Source organism: Sinocyclocheilus grahami, unplaced genomic scaffold (genome assembly GCF_001515645.1).
Source record: "Sinocyclocheilus grahami isolate Dianchi unplaced genomic scaffold, SAMN03320097.WGS_v1.1 scaffold385.1, whole genome shotgun sequence".
NCBI classification, from domain to species: domain Eukaryota; kingdom Metazoa; phylum Chordata; class Actinopteri; order Cypriniformes; family Cyprinidae; genus Sinocyclocheilus; species Sinocyclocheilus grahami.
In genome coordinates, this window is record NW_015505564.1 from 463351 (window position 1) to 483622 (window position 20272).

General features: G+C 36.1%; 1 protein-coding gene across 2 annotated transcripts in view; it reads left to right on the forward strand.

The window, feature by feature from the left end:
- The window catches only part of bmp6 (bone morphogenetic protein 6), a 51028-nt gene that overhangs the window by 24438 nt on the left and 6318 nt on the right, over window positions 1-20272 (forward strand). For both annotated transcript variants that reach the window (XM_016231237.1, XM_016231238.1), the window contains exons 2-4: window positions 4677-4869; window positions 9302-9450; window positions 11691-11885. In XM_016231237.1, coding sequence (XP_016086723.1) covers window positions 4677-4869; window positions 9302-9450; window positions 11691-11885 — 537 coding nt within the window. The remainder of the gene's footprint in view (window positions 1-4676; window positions 4870-9301; window positions 9451-11690; window positions 11886-20272) is intronic.

The following is a 20272-nucleotide window of genomic DNA, read 5'->3' on the forward strand; positions in this document are numbered from 1 at the left end:
GTATATATATATATATATATATATATATATATAATATATAAACACACCCACACACTATATGTGTGTGTGTGTTTATGCATGTTTTGAAGGTTTTCCATATCTTTTCTGTAGGTCACAGCCCACTCAATTTTGTCCTGTGTGGGCTAATGACAATAGCACAGAAGGAAAGAAACAGATGTTACACAGGTGGAAATGGAGAATCAGCCCTAATTAGAACAACACAGAACTTTATACCAGACCCTTTCTCTATATTTATCAACTTATCCATTTTGTACTATAACAAATGTTAGTACTTTTGCAATTGATAAACAGAAATTCCTACATTTTTAACCAAATTCAAATTTGACTGAAATCGATTTAAATTCAGTTAGCCTATGTACTTTAGCCGGATGAAAATTAGCCAGTGTTGGCTAAATCTGGCACATTTTACATATTGCATGTACTATTAATGTGCATCGTTCCTGATTAAATAAAATACATGAAATGAAAATGAAATGAAATATATTGGGGTGTTTATGTTAAATTTGTTCCATTCTAGGGTGTGTTTCCCTTTAAACTTGCTACTTAACCACTGTAGGATGCATCATTGGAGAAATTAACTAACATCTCAGTGATTTGAAATAGATTGGTTTAATAATATATAGGACTGTTGTTAAAGACATCACACACAGGTGGTGGAGTAATAACTTATTATTATTATTAATCAATTCAAGATTGCAATTAATGTCATATTGTTATTGTTCATTTACACAAACAACAAAAAGCCATTAATTTTTGTCACGTTAACATGCAGTATGTAATTGGCGTACACTTTACTCCTGTTTACAGTATATGTGGTTTCTTCAGTCAGCAGTTTTCTCCACAATGTAATTTCCCTGAGATGCTGCAGTAACAAAACCATTTCAAAGCCTCAAGGGCGTCAATGAACTGTGATCACATTCATACTATTCAAACAGATACAAGTTTGGAATAGTTTCTAATCATCATAGGACAATGGTTCATGGCCATCCTACCAAAATTACTACACGAGTAAGGTGTAATATTATCTAGGAATTAACAAAGAACTGCAGAGCAACATTCAAAGTTCTTTTACACCTTGGCTATGGTGTACATAACTCTATCATCAGAAAGACACTGGGCAAAAGTAGGATCTATGACAGAATTCTGTGGCAGTGTGGACAAAAATAACATGTCTTATGGACAAATGAATCAAAAGGAACTTGCCTGAAATGTCATATTTTTTAGTGAACTTCTTTTTTTTCAGTTTAAACTTTAAAGGATTCGTACAGAATTCATATAATTTTGCTTAGCATTTTGAATAAATAATTACTCAATGTATGTCCCTCTCCCTGGATCTGTCATCACATCCCTGTCCTCTTTTCCTGTTAATGTGTGGGTGAAAAGTATCTGTGAAGATGATGAAGAACGCCAACACAATGAAAGACACTCAAGACTTTCCACTTTGTCTCTTTTAAATGTCTCTTGCTCAAACAACCCTTTGCACTTTCACATTTTTGTTTAGTATGTGGCCACACAGTTATTGTTGTGGTTCCTTTCTGGGTCTGTCCTCTGAAAAACCACATCAGTCATATCAGACCATATGGGCTCTGTGGTTTTGGTTGTGTTTCTTACTGTTGATGCCAAGTCCTTGATATAAGTATAATCTATCATCTTGTGAGCCTCATTTTTTCCCATTATCCTCTCAAGAGGACACAAGAGGACACAATTAGAACTCCTGAGCAGTTGGGGCCTTTGCAAATTTCCGCTTTCATAATGGTAATACAGGCAATGAAATCTTATGAAAAGAATGGCATTGACAGAGTATATGTTCTGCCACACCCTCATTGGTAATCTTATTTCACTCTTTATATTGTTTTTTAACAAATGTAACAAGGCCATTTCTAGACCAGAGGCCCTCGATACTGTGTGTGTGGATGACCTTTAATATATCTGTCATCTCTGATGTTTTTTGCTACTGAGAGACAGGGTTTTTGGATCCACCTGTGGAAGTTGTTAATGAAGAAGACTCAGCAGCATGTGAAACAGCCACGTTCAAACCTGATGTGCTGATGTGAAAAACATCACAAACGGGGCCTCTGGAAATTGCTTTCAGTATGAATTACTCAGGCATATTGTGAGTGAGAAAAGGCCTGGTGTTAAGTCATCGCCATGTGAACCCTGAAACTGGAACTGCACTAAAGCAAATTCTCTCTCTACTCTTCTTTCTCTTCGTTTTTGGTAGTAAGCCCTCACTAGAGGTCAGAAGTCCCACTCGATGCTGCCTGTAGACTATTTCGTACTTTGCAGGTGGGTTCTCCAAGGTTAGTCAGTCAATTAGAGCAGAGTGTGCAAGCACAAGGACAGGGTGTCCCTCAGGGATCCGTCTTAGGCCCTTTGAGGTTTTCTCAAGAGGCTCAGTTTTAATTCATAACGCATGTGTCAGGACAGCAGAGGAGTGTAACTCCCTGTTGGAAGACCACAGATCAGAGAAGTTGCTCCCTTGTGATGTTGGAGAACTTTAAACAACTACTGTAATTCACCAAACAGAAAAAAGGGGGTAGTCTTCACATTACCCCAATACCCTTGTTGATCCCTAATTCATTCCTCTGTTCCACGATTTAGTTAACTCCACAACTTTCTTTTCCTCTTCACAAGTAGACAGGGCTTAGATGGAAGTGTGTGTTCCTCACCTAGGGAAGCATGGAAATACAATCAGAGCAGGACACTTCACCCTGGGTCCACAAGCGGGGCATCCGGCTGGACTTGTACTTATGGCAAGAAATACAGCCCATGGGTCGTTCGTAGGAACAAGAGGAAGGGTTGTCTGTCACGTGGGGGGAAGAGCAGCACGGCAGAATGACAAAGCTGTCATCTGATGAGAAAACACACTCTGGTCATATTTTCCTTTTTCTGTAAGAGTGGCTGCTAGCACTTGAAACTGTGGAGAAATGAATTGCCATGATGTCCTTTTGGGAACAGCTTGAATAAATAAAGAATTACAATTCTACCAGAAATAGTGAATCATTACTACAGCACATGCCCTGCACATCTGGACGCTCTGTGAAGTGGTGCTGTAATATAAATGCATATGTATAGACCATATGGGTGAATTAGGTCAGTCAATTGTAGGCCATAATTGAGCGTACATAGCTTACCATATCTTTATAATGTTTAGGTATATGTCAAAAGAGACCATGTTATCATGTAGGTCTTTCACTAATATTGTGTCATACCTATAGACCCTATCTGACTAAATATCCACTAAAAACTAAATCTGACTTGGTCCAAGTCTCTTTTCACATTGTCTCACATTCACATTGCATCTAACTAGCAGTATGTATGCGCCATCAACATGAGTACTGGCTTAGCAGTAGCTACTTGTCACTATACTTAGCCAATGACTCAGGAGAACAAGTCTGTATATTGAAATATCTGTCCTTCTGGATTTAGCACCAAATGTTTACACACACAGAACAAGACTTGAGTTTGTCTGCCACGGATGCACTGCAAGAGATGCAAAGAATGAAAGTTTCTGAAAGCAGTTTATTCAGAGACAAGGGGCTATGATAAATATAGTGATACGAAGATTCACATATTTTCTGTTATTTGTGTGTTTGCCTCATTGTTTTATTGCATCACCTAGCATTCTCCTGTAAAATGTATTTATACACTTTAGAATTCATTGTTCTTTCAATGACTATGAAGTGCTCAGACCCTGAGGCAGCAAAGCAGTGCTAAACCATGATGCTCCCTTCACCATGCTTCAAGTTGGGAAGAGGTTCTGTGCACTGCCCTTTTCCTCTAAACAAAGCATTGTGCATTTTTGTGACTCAACTGTCCACAGAACATTTTCCAAGAACCGTTGGGGAACATCCAGGTAATCTTAGGCAAACATGAGACATGTCTCAATATTTTTTTAGACAGCAGTGGTTATGTATCTGGCTTTACAGTATGTTGTCTTTTCATGAACACTATTCTTATTCAGTGTTTTTTTTCTGATAGTGGACACGTGAACAAATACTGTGTAGAATTAGAAGATCTGGAGGTCTTTTGCTGTTATCCTTGTTTTTTTTCCTCACCTCTTTCAGGACTGCCCATATAATTTATTTATTTTTATTTTTTATACATTTCCAGACAAGGTATCTTTAGCAATGTCTTGTGCAATGCTTTCTTAGCCTTTTACAGCTTTGTGCGTCACTCTAATGTGTTTTTAAGGTCCAGTAATAGCTTTTGGGATTTGAGGCATGGTTCACACTAACTTTTCTTGAGAAGAACATATTTGTCAGTGTATGCCTTTATTTAAAGGGCAGGGATCTATGCAACTCACTTCCAATCTCATATTCTTTATTGACTCCAATTAGCTTTTGTAGAAATTGTAACACAGAGGTTCAGCCTGCCTTGTCTATGATCACTTAAATTTAAAAAATATAAAAAAGCACAACAGTTTGTGTGTTATTAGTTAAGTCAGATTGTATTTGTCTTTAATGTGTGACTTAGATGAAGATCAAACCACATTTTATGAGTAATCTGTGCATAAAACCATATATTTTCAAAAGTCTCACAAACTTGCCACTGTATAGTCAGTTTGACCTAGAGTATACAAAAATGCAAATTATACATCAATAGTGGTTGGTCAAGCACACTATCATTGTCCTTTTGTGTTTGTCTTTGGACAGTGGAAAATGACAGAGAGCTGTCTCCACAGAGAAGACACCATAAAGAGTTCAAATTCAGCATGTCCCAGATTCCAGAGGGAGAGGCCATCACAGCTGCAGAATTCAGGATCTACAAGGATTGTGTGACCAGGGCCTTCCGCAATGAGACATTCCTACTTAGCGTGTTCCAGGTGGTTGGGGAACATCCTGAAAGGTAAATGAGCAGTGAAATGTAAAAATATTATTCTATAAATATGGACATTTATGTGCTAGTATAGTTGATTAGTATAGTCAAATATATATTAAAAAAAAATAAAATAAATAAAATAAAAAAAAAATAAAAATCATTACCCAAGTAATCATGCAGTGATCTCTTTCAAAAACATGCATGAAGCATAACTAGAATTAAAGGGTTACTCCACCCCAAAATTCGTTCGTCTTCGGAACACAATTTAAGATATTTTGGATGAAAACCGGGAGGCTTGTGACTGTCCCATTGCCTGCCAAGTAAATTACACTGTCAAAGCCCAGAAAAGTATGAAAGACATCGTCAGAATAGTAAATCTGCCATCAGTGTTTCAACCGTAACGTTATGAAGCGACGAGAATACTTTTTGTACTCGAAGAAAATAAAAATAACGACTTTTTTCAACAATTCGTCTCCTCTGTGTCTCTCCGCATCACCGTAGCGAGAATATCCGCTGAATGCAAACTGCGTACGCTCTTCTGTGTCAGCCGCGACACAAGGATACGTTTTCTACGTGTATTTACGCTTTGATTTGAACAAAAGCAGCACATCCGTGCAGCGTGGCTGACACAGAATAGCGTACGCTGCTTGCATTCAGTGGTTATTCTCCAAAATGGCACTACGGTGATGCGGAGAGACACAGAGGAGACAAATTGTTGAATAAAGTCGTTATTTTTGTTTTCTTCGCTTACAAAATGTTCATTTTGGGGTGGCGTATTCCTTTAAGTTACTAAATTAAACCAGTTAAGTTTACTTAGTTTGGTCTTCCCACTTAACTAAAATGAACTAACTCAGATTTACAATTAAAATGTTATTGTTTGGAAACATTGATTCTTTCTGTAATTCTGTTTAGTGCCACTAGGGACAGCAATGATTTCATCTTTAAATTGTGCAACAGGAGTGCACAGGAGTTAACAGTATAAAGGTGTAATACGTATTGTATTCTGAAACCCTGATTTATAACTAAATGTAAATATACAGGTATAATGGTTTTAATCACAGCAACTGCGGAAGTTCAGTGTGCAAAATGTAATTTCAAACATCCCCCTAGAACGGAACAATATAATTTCTATTGATGTTACAAACACATTTGAAAAAGAACAGAGGACACAGTGAGCTACTTCCATGCATGAAGTTGATCGAAGTTACCTAAAACCGAGATGTGCTTGATATTAAGCTCTTAGTACTAAATCATAAACCTACGCCACACGGCTTGTACTCCTGTCAGATGCCTGTTATGTAATGCCTTTGAGACATGTTTTTCTAGAAGCACAACTTACATCTTGTGGCTGTACTTTTAAATGTAAAAAATTCATGTATTTCCATTTAAAGGATTATCCTGACAGCAAGCAAATCTACAATTTAACTTTGCAAATGTAGACTAATTCTGACAAAAATTTTGCATTCAAAAATGTATGCACTTCAAATCTCTTCCTCCAATTACATCTCTCGGTTGCAATATTGACCGACTGTTGTGTATTTAAAGACAGACATAGTTTGAGTAAACCACTGTTTAATAAAAATAGTAAAAAAGGCTTGTTTTTTTCCTCATGCTGTACCGAAAACATATTGAACCGTGACTTCAAAACTGAGGTATGTTTTTTTTTGTGTACCGTTACACTGCTAGTAATTATGATTACATTTAAGTACAATTAAATTAAATTGTGAAAATATTTATTTGTTGCTGCCTATTCATGATTTTTAAGCTGAGTAATTGACTATGTTTTAAATCAAGCCCAGGCGTCCATCACTAAACACAGCAGAGGTTGTCTAACATGTACTTTATGTAGACTAAGGCCATGACCACGATGAACAACTGAAATAGCTCTAGTTTGGTGTCTAAAAAAAACCCACCAACACACGTCAAACATTGACTTTGTGGGTGGTGGGAAGGATATCTCATTGAGAAAGGCAGATGGTGTGACCGGTAAAGTGACCAAAACTCACCAATAAAATGTGACTATGGAGCCATATTTTATTTCATTATTATTATTTAACAGAAAAAGGCACCAAATAAAAATATTGGTAACACAATTAACAATGGTAACAATGAGCTACATGTTTCTCTCCCAAATAGTTTCTAATGTTTATCACGAAGTGTTCTTTTGGTGTACATGCTGAGTTGAACAATGGACACACTGTTTTTCCACAAACCTGCAGTGGAAGTCTTTTATTTTTAGTCATATCTTGAGATTATGCATCGCCAGTCACAAAAAAGGTGCAAATTATAGCATGCTTTGTGACATTTCGCTACATGACACTTTCTGCATGTAAATCCCAAATGCTGTGTGGCTTACAAAATGTATTTGCTTACAAACAGATTAATTTGCAGACTTGTCAAGTTGTAACAGCATAATTACTGTGTTTATGGTTTGTGATCTTTAAAAAACACATTGGTTGAGGGAATGCGGTATAGCTAAGCTAAACGGATGCACAAGATGGCTGAGAGAAACTTCTGAAGTGTGTAAGCCTTTAATCCATGAAGCAAAAAATAACTTGGTTATGGAGGTGGTCCAGAGGGGCTGTACTGTATATCTGACTGAATTCAGCCCATGTGGCAAGACGATTTGACCTAACTCAGCAGCATAGTGAACCTCAAGTCGCCAAGCTTCACATGGTCTTAAATCTAAAGAAACAATAGCATGTAAGAACATTTTCCAAGTGGTTGGACCTTAATTGTTTCTCTGGACCTTTATAATATGTCATAGGTGTTTAATTTACACACCACTAGAAATAATGACTATTTCCAAACATTCCCCATCTTCCATTGTTTGGGTATATCTGAAATTGATTACTAGCATACTGCCATATTCTACAGTTGTTTTAACAAAGTGTAGGAAACAGTATGCAAAAAAATAAATAAAAGGTTGGTCTAGTTTACAATACTTTGAGCCCTTTTTTATCACACTGTTAATGGAAATCACCTAGCATTGGAATACTGCTAATATAAACCACGGACAAAAAAACTTGGAATATTATAAGAAAGTTTGTATTTACATGTATATGTGGCACTTTTATTCAAAGCAGCTTTGAATACTTCATTGTATTGGGAAAAAACTGTTTTGGAGAAATCTGAGATGCATTTTTAAACACTGTCAGTTGTATTTATTTTGAAATCACAGCATAGATCAGGTTTTGTTTTCATGACAATCCATCAATACCCCATGAAAAATCCAGCTTGCCATGACTGTAGAGTTATTACTTTTCTGTTTGTATATATTCTAATCCCTGGTTGTTTTCATGTACATCTGGCCTCCGTGGAAAACCTTCCCAAGCCATATGGAAAGACGGTCCTGTATGCATGCAATGGCAGCGTGAAGCTATTAAACTATAGGTCCATTTTAACAGCAGCCAAGGACAGAAGCAATAAATGCGATTTATGCATTAAAAAACCCCTGACACTTCTGACTTTATTATTCCGGTTAATTTAATGTGTCTATAAGAGGCTTTACAGTTGGGCTTTTAGAGTTGGCAGCTCCCCTGTGGTCTCATTCGGACTACCGTCCCAGGTGAAGCTGTGTGACTGGTTGTACTAAACCGTATGAGTCAGCATAAATACGATGAGTTCATGTCGAATGTGACGTGTGAACCACCGGAGGGAAGAACCTCATATGGAGTTCCTTAGAGAGCAGCTTTAATTAATGAGCAATAAAGAGGGGCTGCAGGGACATTCCCAGAACACCTGTGTGACCGACAGCTTTGAAGTGACCTGGCCAATGCTTATTACCATGCATAGTGTGTAATTACTATAATGGGACAGGCCTCCCTGTAAGGCTACTGCCATCAAACTTTTGCCTCTGTTCTCAAATCTGTGACGAAGCTCCTCTAAATTTGACAAACTAGTATTTTTTAAATTATCGAATACATGATCTTGGAAAATATTTAAGAATATTTGAAGAAGACAACAGGATGAGGTGAAACATGCTGCAGTGGGAAACAGCTAACTAAATACATAAATAAAATAGCTCTTAACATCTCAAGATGGGAAACTATTTTTGTTAATTAAATTCATAAATGTATTAATTAAAACTGTTAATTAGAAGATTCAAGCTGGCTGTCAAGCCAATGTGTTTGCAGATTACAATTGTAATTTCATTGCTTTTACATGTATAAACTTACATTTTCTATATTAGTGACCGTTTATGCATATAATTTTTTACGATTACCATGCATATTGTTAGCATTTATTCCATATACTGTATTTATACTGTATTTCCTGTTATTCACTTTGTTCTCATCATAAATATAGCCTTGCTACTGACAGGGTGTTATGATTGAATGAATGAATGAATGAATGAATGAACATACTGTATTATGTATAATAATGATTAAATGGGGTCATTGATTCTTGTAAATAGTATTTATAACAGTTAATGATCTACAGACTTGCTCATTTGCAGGGATGCCGACCTGTTTCTGCTGGAATCTCGCAGGTTGTGGGCTGCTGAAGAAGGTTGGTTGGAGTTTGACATCACAACAACTAGTAATCTCTGGGTGATGAGTCCACATCATAACCTTGGTCTACAGATCAGTGTGGAGACCAGCAGTGGTAAGATTATTTTATGATTTTTTTTAACTCATTTGTGTGTATATTTCCAAGGAGTCCTGCATCAACCAATCAATTGCCAGTGAGATGAAAGAGAATGATTGTTGTCTTAAAGTATTATACAGTATACATCTTCTTGGCTAGTTCAACCTATTCATTGATATTTCCTTTGGTAACTCAAAGATATGAAGGCAGTAGACCCAAAATGGATTTATAGATAAACAGGTACCAGTGCTTATGTCTGCGTGTTGATAATGACAACCAACCAACTCTATTATACAAATCACAATGGTAGGTACTGACATTACAATTTAATGTAAACCTAAGCGCACCATGATACAAAGTATCCAAAGAACATAAAAGTTTGTTAGACATCGTTTTATACAGCATATCTCCATAATCAAGGACTGGCATAAATGAAGAGCAGGGTTTATTTCTGTAATAGAACCTCAGATTTAGCTTTAGTCTTGTCCTTAATCGATTAACATGAGATTTAAAAATAAGGAGTAATCAAGCATAAAACCAAGATATTTATATTCTGTCACTACCTCAATTATAGTACCCAGTAAAGTTTTGAGTAATAGCTAATCATCAAAAGCACTCTGTAGTGAGGACACTGCTTGGTGTAATTTAGGTGTGCTACAATAAATCACAGTGTCATCAGCATAAAAGTGAAAATTAAAATTACTAATATTAAATCAAGGTTATTAATTTAAGTAATAAATAAGTAGAGGCCCCAAAACAGACCCTTGAGGAACACCCCTCGTAATGTACAATGATGCAGATGAATGGCCTTCCATTTGCACACATTGTGTTCTGTCCACTAAATAACTTTCAAACCTAGAGATTGTGTCATTAGTTTCAGTTACATTTTTAGTATAATGAATTCAACAGTGTCAAAAGACTTGGACAGGTTAATAAAAAGTGATACACAGCAATGACCTTTATCAAGCGCCTCAATTAAATCATTTAAAACTAGTTGCATCTGTGGTTGGGCTGTTTTAGTTTCCTAAAACCTGACCGAATGTGTGATAAAATATCATGTTCCATAAGATATGAAGTCAGCTACTCACATGAGAGATTCAAAAACCCTAGAGAAAATACAACATTTAGAAATCAGCCTATAGAAATTAATATTGGAAGGATCTCTCCTTTTAACAATGGGATAACAAATGCATACTTCCATATCTTTGGAAATTAATTTAAACTCAGTGAAAGATTATAAATACATGTCAAAGGGGCAGCAATATAACCTGCAGCTATTTTTTTTTTAAAGTGGTTCTAATTGGTCAGGACTTTTTTTTTTTTTATCTGACAGGTAGAAAACAGTTTAAAACTAAAATTAAGAGCTATTAAATGCCTTCCTCTCTTTTCCATGTAATTTTCCATTATTCATATCTATAATTTTAAGTACCTTAAACGACGATCCTACAGCAACAAAATGTTTATTAAGACATTTCAGCATCTCTCCTTTATCTAAGATTTGTATAGGATTGTTCATTATGTATAAAGGAAGTCTTTCAGCGTTTTTTACACCTGAAGTCAATATTTTTCAAAAAATGTAATTGGTTTATTTACATTACAAGTTGTTTCATTTAAAATGTAATCAGCTTTAGCTTTCCTAATCATCACTGTATATCTATTACATAATTGTCTAAAACAGATTGAAGATTGGAATGCCTTGCTCTAGCCCAAGCGACATCACACTCATGAATCAAATTTGATAATGTAGGAGATAACCAAGGGTTATCTCAACCCTTTACACAATATTTTTTAAAAGGCGCATGTTTGGTAATGATAGTGGTGAGCCCTTCATAAAAATAATTCCAGGCACACTCAATATCTGGAATCAACTAAATCTTCTCCTAGTCAAGTGGTCTTAGGTAATTTTGCATTTCTAACTATTGCAACAGCACAGTGATCACTAATGTCAAGTGCTGCTGAATATGCTGCTGAATATCTATAAGGTGCATTTGTAAAAATTAAATCAAGAAGTGATGATTTATCTGACTTTTTAAAGTTTAACCTGGTTGGAGTATTTACTAATTGCTGAATATTAAATGTATAACAAAAGAGTTTAACTTCAGCAGATAAAGGCTGTAGCCAGTTCCATTTAAAATCTCCAATTAGTACTATTTCCTTAAAATTCAACTTGGATAAATAATCTGTTAAAAATAAAAGATTAATTTGTTGCTCAATTGTTGAATATCCCATTTATAGCACTTTTTTGTTTGTTTTTAAAGGCTGGAGCGTCAATCCCAAGGAAGTGGGGTTAGTTGGTCGTGATGGTGCTTTAGAGAGGCAATCTTTCATGGTGGCCTTTTTCAAAGTGAGCGAAGTCCGTATCCGAACTGCCCGGTCAGTGGGCAAGCGACGTCAACCGAACCGCAATCGCTCCAGCAGTCCACAGGAGGCATCAAAGGGACCAGCTCATACAGGTTATCCATATATATTTTCCATATTGTGCACTAAGCACCTTTTTTCTAAAGAAGAGAAGTTTAATATGCACTTATGTTAGAAATCAGCCATACGGTCTCTTTTAATTCTTCAGAAGATGTTGACCTGGGATAGTTAGGGGATGTTTTTGTATCTGATGAGTTTTATTGAGTCCAGATCTTCATATATTGTACTCTTGTATAATGAGAATCTGGATTCAATAAATCTCTTTAAGATCCTTTCGAGAATTCATTTAAAAAGCAGCACATATGTAGTCTTGATTTGAAGTCTTTTACCAGCCCTCACCAATAGATTGCTGTAGTGATGACTTCTTTTTGTAGGTTGACATGCAAGTTAGCATCACCCTGGCTCCCAAATAATTTTTTCGATTGGCTTTTGGATTATTGTAGAAAGTAAGATCTGTGACCAACAAAAGTATATGATTCTTATGTTTTGTCAATCAGGAGAATCTTTACAAATTAACACAACTTTTGAAAAAAAAAAAAAGTTTCTTAAAACAATTTAATGTGAATGTGAATTAAATCGCCCGCTGAACGTAGGCTATTGCTGAATTATACTACTGTTGCATGACATCAATGTCACCACCTTCTGAAACCTCTTTAAGTCTTTTATATATATATATATATATATATATTCCTTGAAAATTTGAGTTAGAATAGTTTGCAAGAGCTAGATTATCAGCACAATTAAGCAGTAAAAGTGGACTAATGAGTAGTTGAGTAGCTGTTTGGAATGATGACGTTTAATGACTTCAACATCTTCTCTAGTCCAATTTAGCTGCTTGTTAGCAACAGCCTTTTTCAAGCCAAGTAAAAGCTTAAAAAAAATAATAATAATCCTGAGGGAGTATTAATGATGCATTTCATGTCATAAACATGAAAATTGTATTTGAAACTTGTGTTAACCATGGATCTTATTTCAGGCATTTAACCAAAAACCCATTAAAAAAATGTATTGAGATCAGGATGACGAAACCTCATTTCTGGATTTTGGTCTACAAAAACGCATCATATATGAATGCAAACACTATGCTTTACAATTCCATCAGTTTTCTCTTTCAGTTCAGCTACTGTCAAGTTTATAGCTGATTAATAACACACTGGTTAAATGGCACAGACCTTTGAAGGAAAGGCAGTTCCTTTGACCTCATGATTCTCATTTGCTCTGACATGCACTGTAAGGGCTGTACATGTGAGCTGTAAGGTCTTATATAGACAGGTGTGTGGCTTTCCTAATCAAGTCCAATCAGTATAATCAAACACAGCTGGACTCAAATGAAGGTGTAGAACCATCTCAAGGATGATCAGAAGAAATGGGCAGCACCTGAGTTAAATATATGAGTGTCACAGCAAAGGGTCTGAATACTTAGGACCATGTGATATTTCAGTTTTTCTTTTTTAATAAATCTGCAAAAATGTCAACAATTCTGTGTTTTTCTGTCAATATGGGGTGCTGTGTGTACATTAATGAGGAAAAAAAAATTACTTAAATGATTTTAGCAAATGGCTGCAATTTAACAAAGAGTGAAACATTTAAGGGGGTCTGAATACTTTCCGTACCCACTGTATATATATTGTCAGGAACAGTTTTCTCTCTGCTACAATTTAAAAATCATTAGTGTTTGTGAAAGAAAATGCATTAAGCATATGTTCCTAACTGCAATAAACTAATTAGCATAAACATACTACGTATGTAATATATCCTGCTGATAATAATTTTCATCAGTGCCATATGTAAGTCAGATTCACCCACTTATACAGTAGTGCTTAAACTCAAAGCTCCTAAACCTCGCACACTACGTGTCCCGTCTAATGAGGAAAATCTGCTTAATTTGTTCTGAAGGATTGGACTTTATGTAACCCAAAACATCAACCCCTCTCCTTGGCACGACTTGGGATGTCTGGAGTGTAAATATTTAGATTTGGAGCAGGAAGTTGCGAGGCCGTTGTGACAGCCGTCCCCTTGTGGCATTGTTGAGAGTGCATATGGTTCCAATATAAAAACACTCTTATCAAAGCTTTCGAGAAGACAGCCTGTGAGCGCTGCATCTTGACCCATATTGAGAGACACAAGTGCACAAGGTTATAAGCGCTCTAACTGATGAAATAACTTTTGGAATGAATTTCGTGAAAATGTGTCGATTTTAGAGTCAGGATAAAAGATAAAACACATTTTAAATAATAATATTTAACATTAGTTTGCATTTTGACAATTTTCATGACAGTTTATGATAACTAATTATGACAACAATTATGGTATTTTTAAAATGTAATACATTTTATATAAAATATATATCATATTTGTGAAAAAGTGAACCCAGAATGAGTTGCTATCATAATGCATGTTGTGCACTGATGAAGTCGTGTGCTTATGTAATAACTGTAACAGCCCTGTTGACATTGCAACTGAAACATTACTGAATTAATTAATTTTGTTAAGCGATATAAAGCTGGAAAAATATATATATTAGATGGAAAACTTAAACTAAATTAAACTAACTAGCTAAATAAATAAATAAAATTGAACTAAAACTGAAATAAAAATCAATTAAAGCAACATGACAAAATCTCATGACAAAATTACTAAAACTAAAATTAAAATAAAAAAATAAAAGCTAATTCAAAATCTTAATACATTCGAAAATAGTATTAGAAAAATACTAAAATAACACTGTTATGATGATCGGTGGAAATGTATTAATTAAAAACATACCCTTATCTATAGTCTTATCCAGTGGTGGAAAGAGTACTGAAAAAATATACTCAAGTAAAAGTACCATTACCTTCCAAAAAATGTAGTGCGAGTAGAGTAAAAGTACTTGCCCAAAAAAACTACTTGAGTAAGAGTAAAAGAGTAGCCTATTTAAAAGTACTCATGAGTATTGAGTAGTGAGTACTGGCGTTTATTAACGAGCTGCAGTTTTATTGCATCAGGCGCTGGCACAGATGCAGTATATTAACGCCACGGGTAATCAATAAGGTGCAGATTGGTCCTCAATTTGTGTTTCCAACACACTTTTTTAACAGCGTGCATCACACGCTCAAACTCATCAAAAGTCAACAAGTTCCACAAGCAACAACGACTTATCCAAGTGACTGCTGCAGAACACACGCGAGAGAGAGAGACGAGGCAGCGCAGATCGACCGTCTCATAAGTGAGCGGGAATTTACCAAACGTGGCACTTGCGTGAGTTAACACTTAACACTGTAGGCAATACCCGCAACCTCACACCAAATTTCAGGCCGTGTAGATAGGCAAGCATATATACAAATCATTTAGTAAGCAGGAATCCGAAATTTACCTTAACACATTAAGTTAGAGGAAGATGCGACTGAATTGATGCTTGAAGAATGCGCTTCCAGCAGCCATGATAAACAGTTGGCGGTTAAAGTTTTCTATGCACAATTTGATTTGACGAAAGTCACGAGACCTATCACTATCTATCCAATCACGTTGATGGATAAAAATAAAATTAAAATAAGCATGTAACGACCACAAACGGAGGAAAATAGCATAGTAAAAGCACCGATACATCACTTAAAATGCACTCAAGTAAAAGTACACAATTTTTTTAACTACTCAAAAAAGTACAATTACTGATAAAAGCTACTTAATTACTGTAACGTGAGTATTTGTAATTTGTTACTTCACACCCCTGGTCTTATCAAGTATATGTTGTGTGTCGGGACATTTAGGTTCTTCTTTTTTATTATTCTTTTGAATCTGGGCTGAAATATGACCCTGACATGCTCTTGAAAGGTTTTGGGAGATTCACACTTTGAAAATTCTTTCTGTCTCTATGAGCTTCCAATTCAGGCAAAGCGCATTAACGTGTGATTAGAGGTTTGACACTGTTTCTTAAGCTTTGGCGATCTGTGAAAACAAAACGACACACTAAGCACTAATGCTCAGCTAGAGGTGCGGGGGAACTCGCCGGCCTTTGGCCTGAGGGAAGTTAACAAGCGTCTAGCTCAGCTCAGTATGTGCCGCCCCAGCGCTAGACCTGTAATTACCTCCAAGCTGTTATTAGGTGCTGGCCTAAAATGCCTGACCACGTTAACAGTATCGCTTAAAGAATTATAATAACACGGCACTGTCCAGCTGCGGTTTTTCATCGCCCCCTCCCTCAACCCTCCTTTTGTTTACCGTTGGTGTAATTAGACATCGGCGAGCTCTGGGGATGGAGGTTTAATAACCACAGTGATGAAAGACAGGAAGAGAGATAAACTTCACATGGATGCAGACAGGACTCGCATTCTCTTTCATGTCATCATGGGAGTGGGGTGAGACAGCTTCCCTGCCTCAGCTCTTTCCAGGATGGATGTTATTCCATGCGGAACACCGTGTCCATTACTCCAGCATGCCGTCACCACCAGGAATGTCATTGTGTAATTGCTCCAAGGAGAAGCTTTTTGTGAGAGAGGGTTTTTGAGATTTCATTGCAGTTACCATGTTTTTGTCTTTTGGTCAAGAAACCACATGTGTACCTTGGCACGTGATTGTGGCTGTAACTGTCAAATTAAACAGCTCATAAAGCTAATATAACTATTTCTGTTAACGGTTCTTTAACATCTGTGTTCTTTCACTGATGCGGACCAATGTACTACAATATTGTATATGATTCAATATTTGATTTCTGTGCTGCAACTCATGACTGTGTTACATGTATTAGAAACTAATCAGTCCCTCCCGGATTCTGCTATCGCTGAATTTATCGTAAAATCAAGCAAACTCCGCAATTTTCGTAATTGCCACAGATTTTGGGCTTAGACGCATCCTGTGACGTCATTGCAAAGCGCATTCAGTCAAATTCAGACCGATTTACAAGAGCTACATCGGACAAACGAACCGAAAGCTGAACGAATCCACGTTACTCGTTTGGGCTATGCAGCGCAGACCGTTTATCTGCTCAGTTGATCTGATCTTGATCACGCAACACCGTTATACACAGCTCTGGAAGATATAGTGAAGAAAGCAGTCGAATTCACTGCAGAATCAGTAACATCTCTGTGAAATCTTGTGAGAAGCATTCAAATTCGGCGCAGAATTCTGCTAAAGCTACAGATATCAGAACAAATGCCACTGACTGTTCAATAAGCACAAATCACCACCATTCACCATGGATTTAACATAGTAAAACTACAGGAACAACTTGTGGCAGAAATGGTCTAATGTTTTCAAGTGTTTTTAAATGCTTCACACAACTTTTCCCAGCACTTCAATGCTTTAAGTATTACCGAAATTGAAAGTAATTTTTTTTGTGATGACATTATTTGTTCATCCTTCATAGGTTGCCCCTATTTATAAAACTAAAAGTTTCATAATGTAGGAAAGCAGAGAAGTACTTATAGGCTTATTAGCCATTTCCACTCCCTAATATATATTTTTTTGTATTTATTAAATTATATTTGGACATTATGAATGACAGTAATAAAAGTTAATTTTATCTGCATCTCAACTACCCAGACAGCACAAGTACATCTGTAAGACGTCTGCTAAAGATCTGGGAAATATCTGCTGTGTAATCTGATAAACGTCTCAGAAGCAGTTTTACATGCATTCTAATAAATGTCTATTTGAGACGTATTGCAGATGAGCAAACACTCTACATCAAATAGACATCTCCGAGATGTACACGTGCGAAAGGGTGAGTGCTTTAGTGTCAGGTGCTGGTGCCACATTCTGTGGAGCTTAACGGGACTTAACGGGACTTAACGGCAACGGTGCTGGTGTCCTCAAATGTTAGTCTGGAGCCCTACAATGGTTCTCGAAGTCAGAAAAGTCATAACAATGATAGAAGAATGTTGTCTGTTGTATATTTTCACTGCAAAACAATAAGAAATGTCGCAAATATCACCGCACATTTTGAGAAAAGCCGCAGCAAAATCAATAATTTTAGGCCGCAAAAATCAGAAAAAGGCCCCGCGAAATCCTGGAGGGACTGACTAATTCATCATCTTCCTTTAATTAGTCAATCTCATTTAGTGTGTAGTTAGGACTAATTATTAGTTAATTCTTTTATAATTCTTTTAAAAAAATAAAATTCTGTCATCATTTAATCTGGTTCCAAACATGATGGAGTTTCTTTATTGTTGAAAAGCATTGACTTCCATAGTATTTTGTTTTTTATTGTTTTCATACTATGAGCAAATATTACCGCACATTTTGAGAAAAGCCGCAGCAAAATCAATAATTTTAGGCCGCAAAAATCAGAAAAAGGCCCCGCGAAATCCTGGAGGGATTAATTCATCATCTTCCTTTAATTAGTCAATCTCATTTAGTGTGTAGTTAGGACTAATTATTAGTTAATTCTTTTATAATTCTTTTAAAATTATTAAATGACCTGTTAATGAATCAGAATTGTTAAGTAGAATCAAATCTTTAAAGGGATAGTTCACCTAAAAAAATAAAATTCTGTCATCATTTAATCTGGTTCCAAACATGATGGAGTTTCTTTATTGTTGAAAAGCATTGACTTCCATAGTATTTTGTTTTTTATTGTTTTCATACTATGAAAATCAGTGGCTACCGCCTACTGTTTGGTTACCAACACTCTTCATAATATCTTATTTTCTATTCTACAGCTGAAATAAATTCTTAAAGGTTTGGAACAACTTGAAGGTTAGTAAATGACATAAATTTCATCTTTGGGTGAACTATAACTTTAAATGACTTATAATAGCCATTCCTACATATGATAAGCAGGCAGCAGTCTTCATTCAAAGGCCAGAGGTCCACAGGACCCACTCACAGCAGTAACAGTGTGGCATTAAATTTTACAGGCAGGAAGAGAATTGCTTTATGGGGTACCACAAATCTGGCCTTTACACTCAATGAAACTCCACACTAAATATCTGCTTTACTCCTAAAGAGCCCTTGACTGTAAATAGTGGCAGTAAATAAAGAAAAGGTGGAGGTAAACAAAACTGGTGTATGTGAATGCAGTGTGTTTATCTGTGAATGTTTTTTTCTCATGTATGTTGAATACACAGATGCATCATATTCGGGTGAACCTCACAAAAAAAGTTTCAAGTCAAGAAATTATATTGTGCTTAAAGATGAGGCCTGTTTTAAGATCATTAAAATGTGCAAACAATCAATAAAACACTAACACTCATTAGTATTATAAATCCAGTGTTTGTTTATAGTTCTCATAATTTTCAGTGATGAATGCAGTCCAGACAATATAGAAACTATGACATAATAGTATTGGTAGTAAGTATTGATCCTAAAAATGGCTTTGTTTTTTATGGCTAAATATATCTTATTTTTGCCTTTAGATTTTTGGAGAGAAAAATAACCCAGACATGTTCTTAAGATTTCAAGAGATCAACCCGTTTAAGAAGATGGACAAACAACTTTAAAAAGTGCAATATTCTTAGTATGAAATTCTGTTTAAAATAGATGGAGTATAGCATATCGCACCACAGGATGTCAACTTCCCTTATGTATGTGTGTGTGAAACTAGTGTGTCAAAATCTGCCATTCTTGGGTTGTAGTTTGGCCTCATTCTCAGGCCTGTGGTTAGGTGTAGAACATTCTTGACTATAAATGTCGCAGTTGGGGGTCTGTGTAAGACAGGTTCACTGCTCGGGATCAGAGAGGAAGGAGACCCCTGGGGGACTGACTAAAAGGCCACTCGGGAGAGCTCGGGGGCCACTCCTGCTGGCGGATTTATCTCAGTAAATATTTACCCTAGTCCTGCCAGAGTGAGAGAAATACAAGAAGGGGTCTTACTTTGTGGGCTAAAAAAGGCCAGAGATTTCACACTATATTCCAAGCTTCAAACCCAGTACCTATAGTTTGAAGATAAATTATTTAAAATAATCTGCAGTCAATACGGAATATATTTAACTCTTTCAGCCATGAAGATTACTGTAAACTACAATAGTTACTTGTATTTACAACAGTATTTACCATTAGCATCATTAGAAATTATGACTGCTTTCAAAAGGGTTGCCCTTGTCTTCCATTGTTTGATAAAACTTTGCTTGGCTGTGATGCAAACATGAAAATTTACTGGTCAAAGAAAATTACAGCTTTAGGACCAGGAAGCTTTTGCCAACCAGTTGCATCAACAGTGGACTGAACAAACCTTCTTCATAAAGGAGAAAGTGGGAAACACCTTCGCACTGGATGATTGTTGAGTATTTAGAATGACCTCAGAGATTTGCCTACACACTCACCATGTGGTTTCGGTTACAGCCTTAATTTCTTCTCTACTCTACTCATAGACAATGTTTAAGGAAAGTTTTGTAGCTGAATATAGGTTTTCCCCATTTTATGACATTTGTCCCTTTTGTAAATGTTTAATTTGCCTTAATTTGAAAGATTTGTGCAATTATATTGAAAAAGCTCACTTATTTCA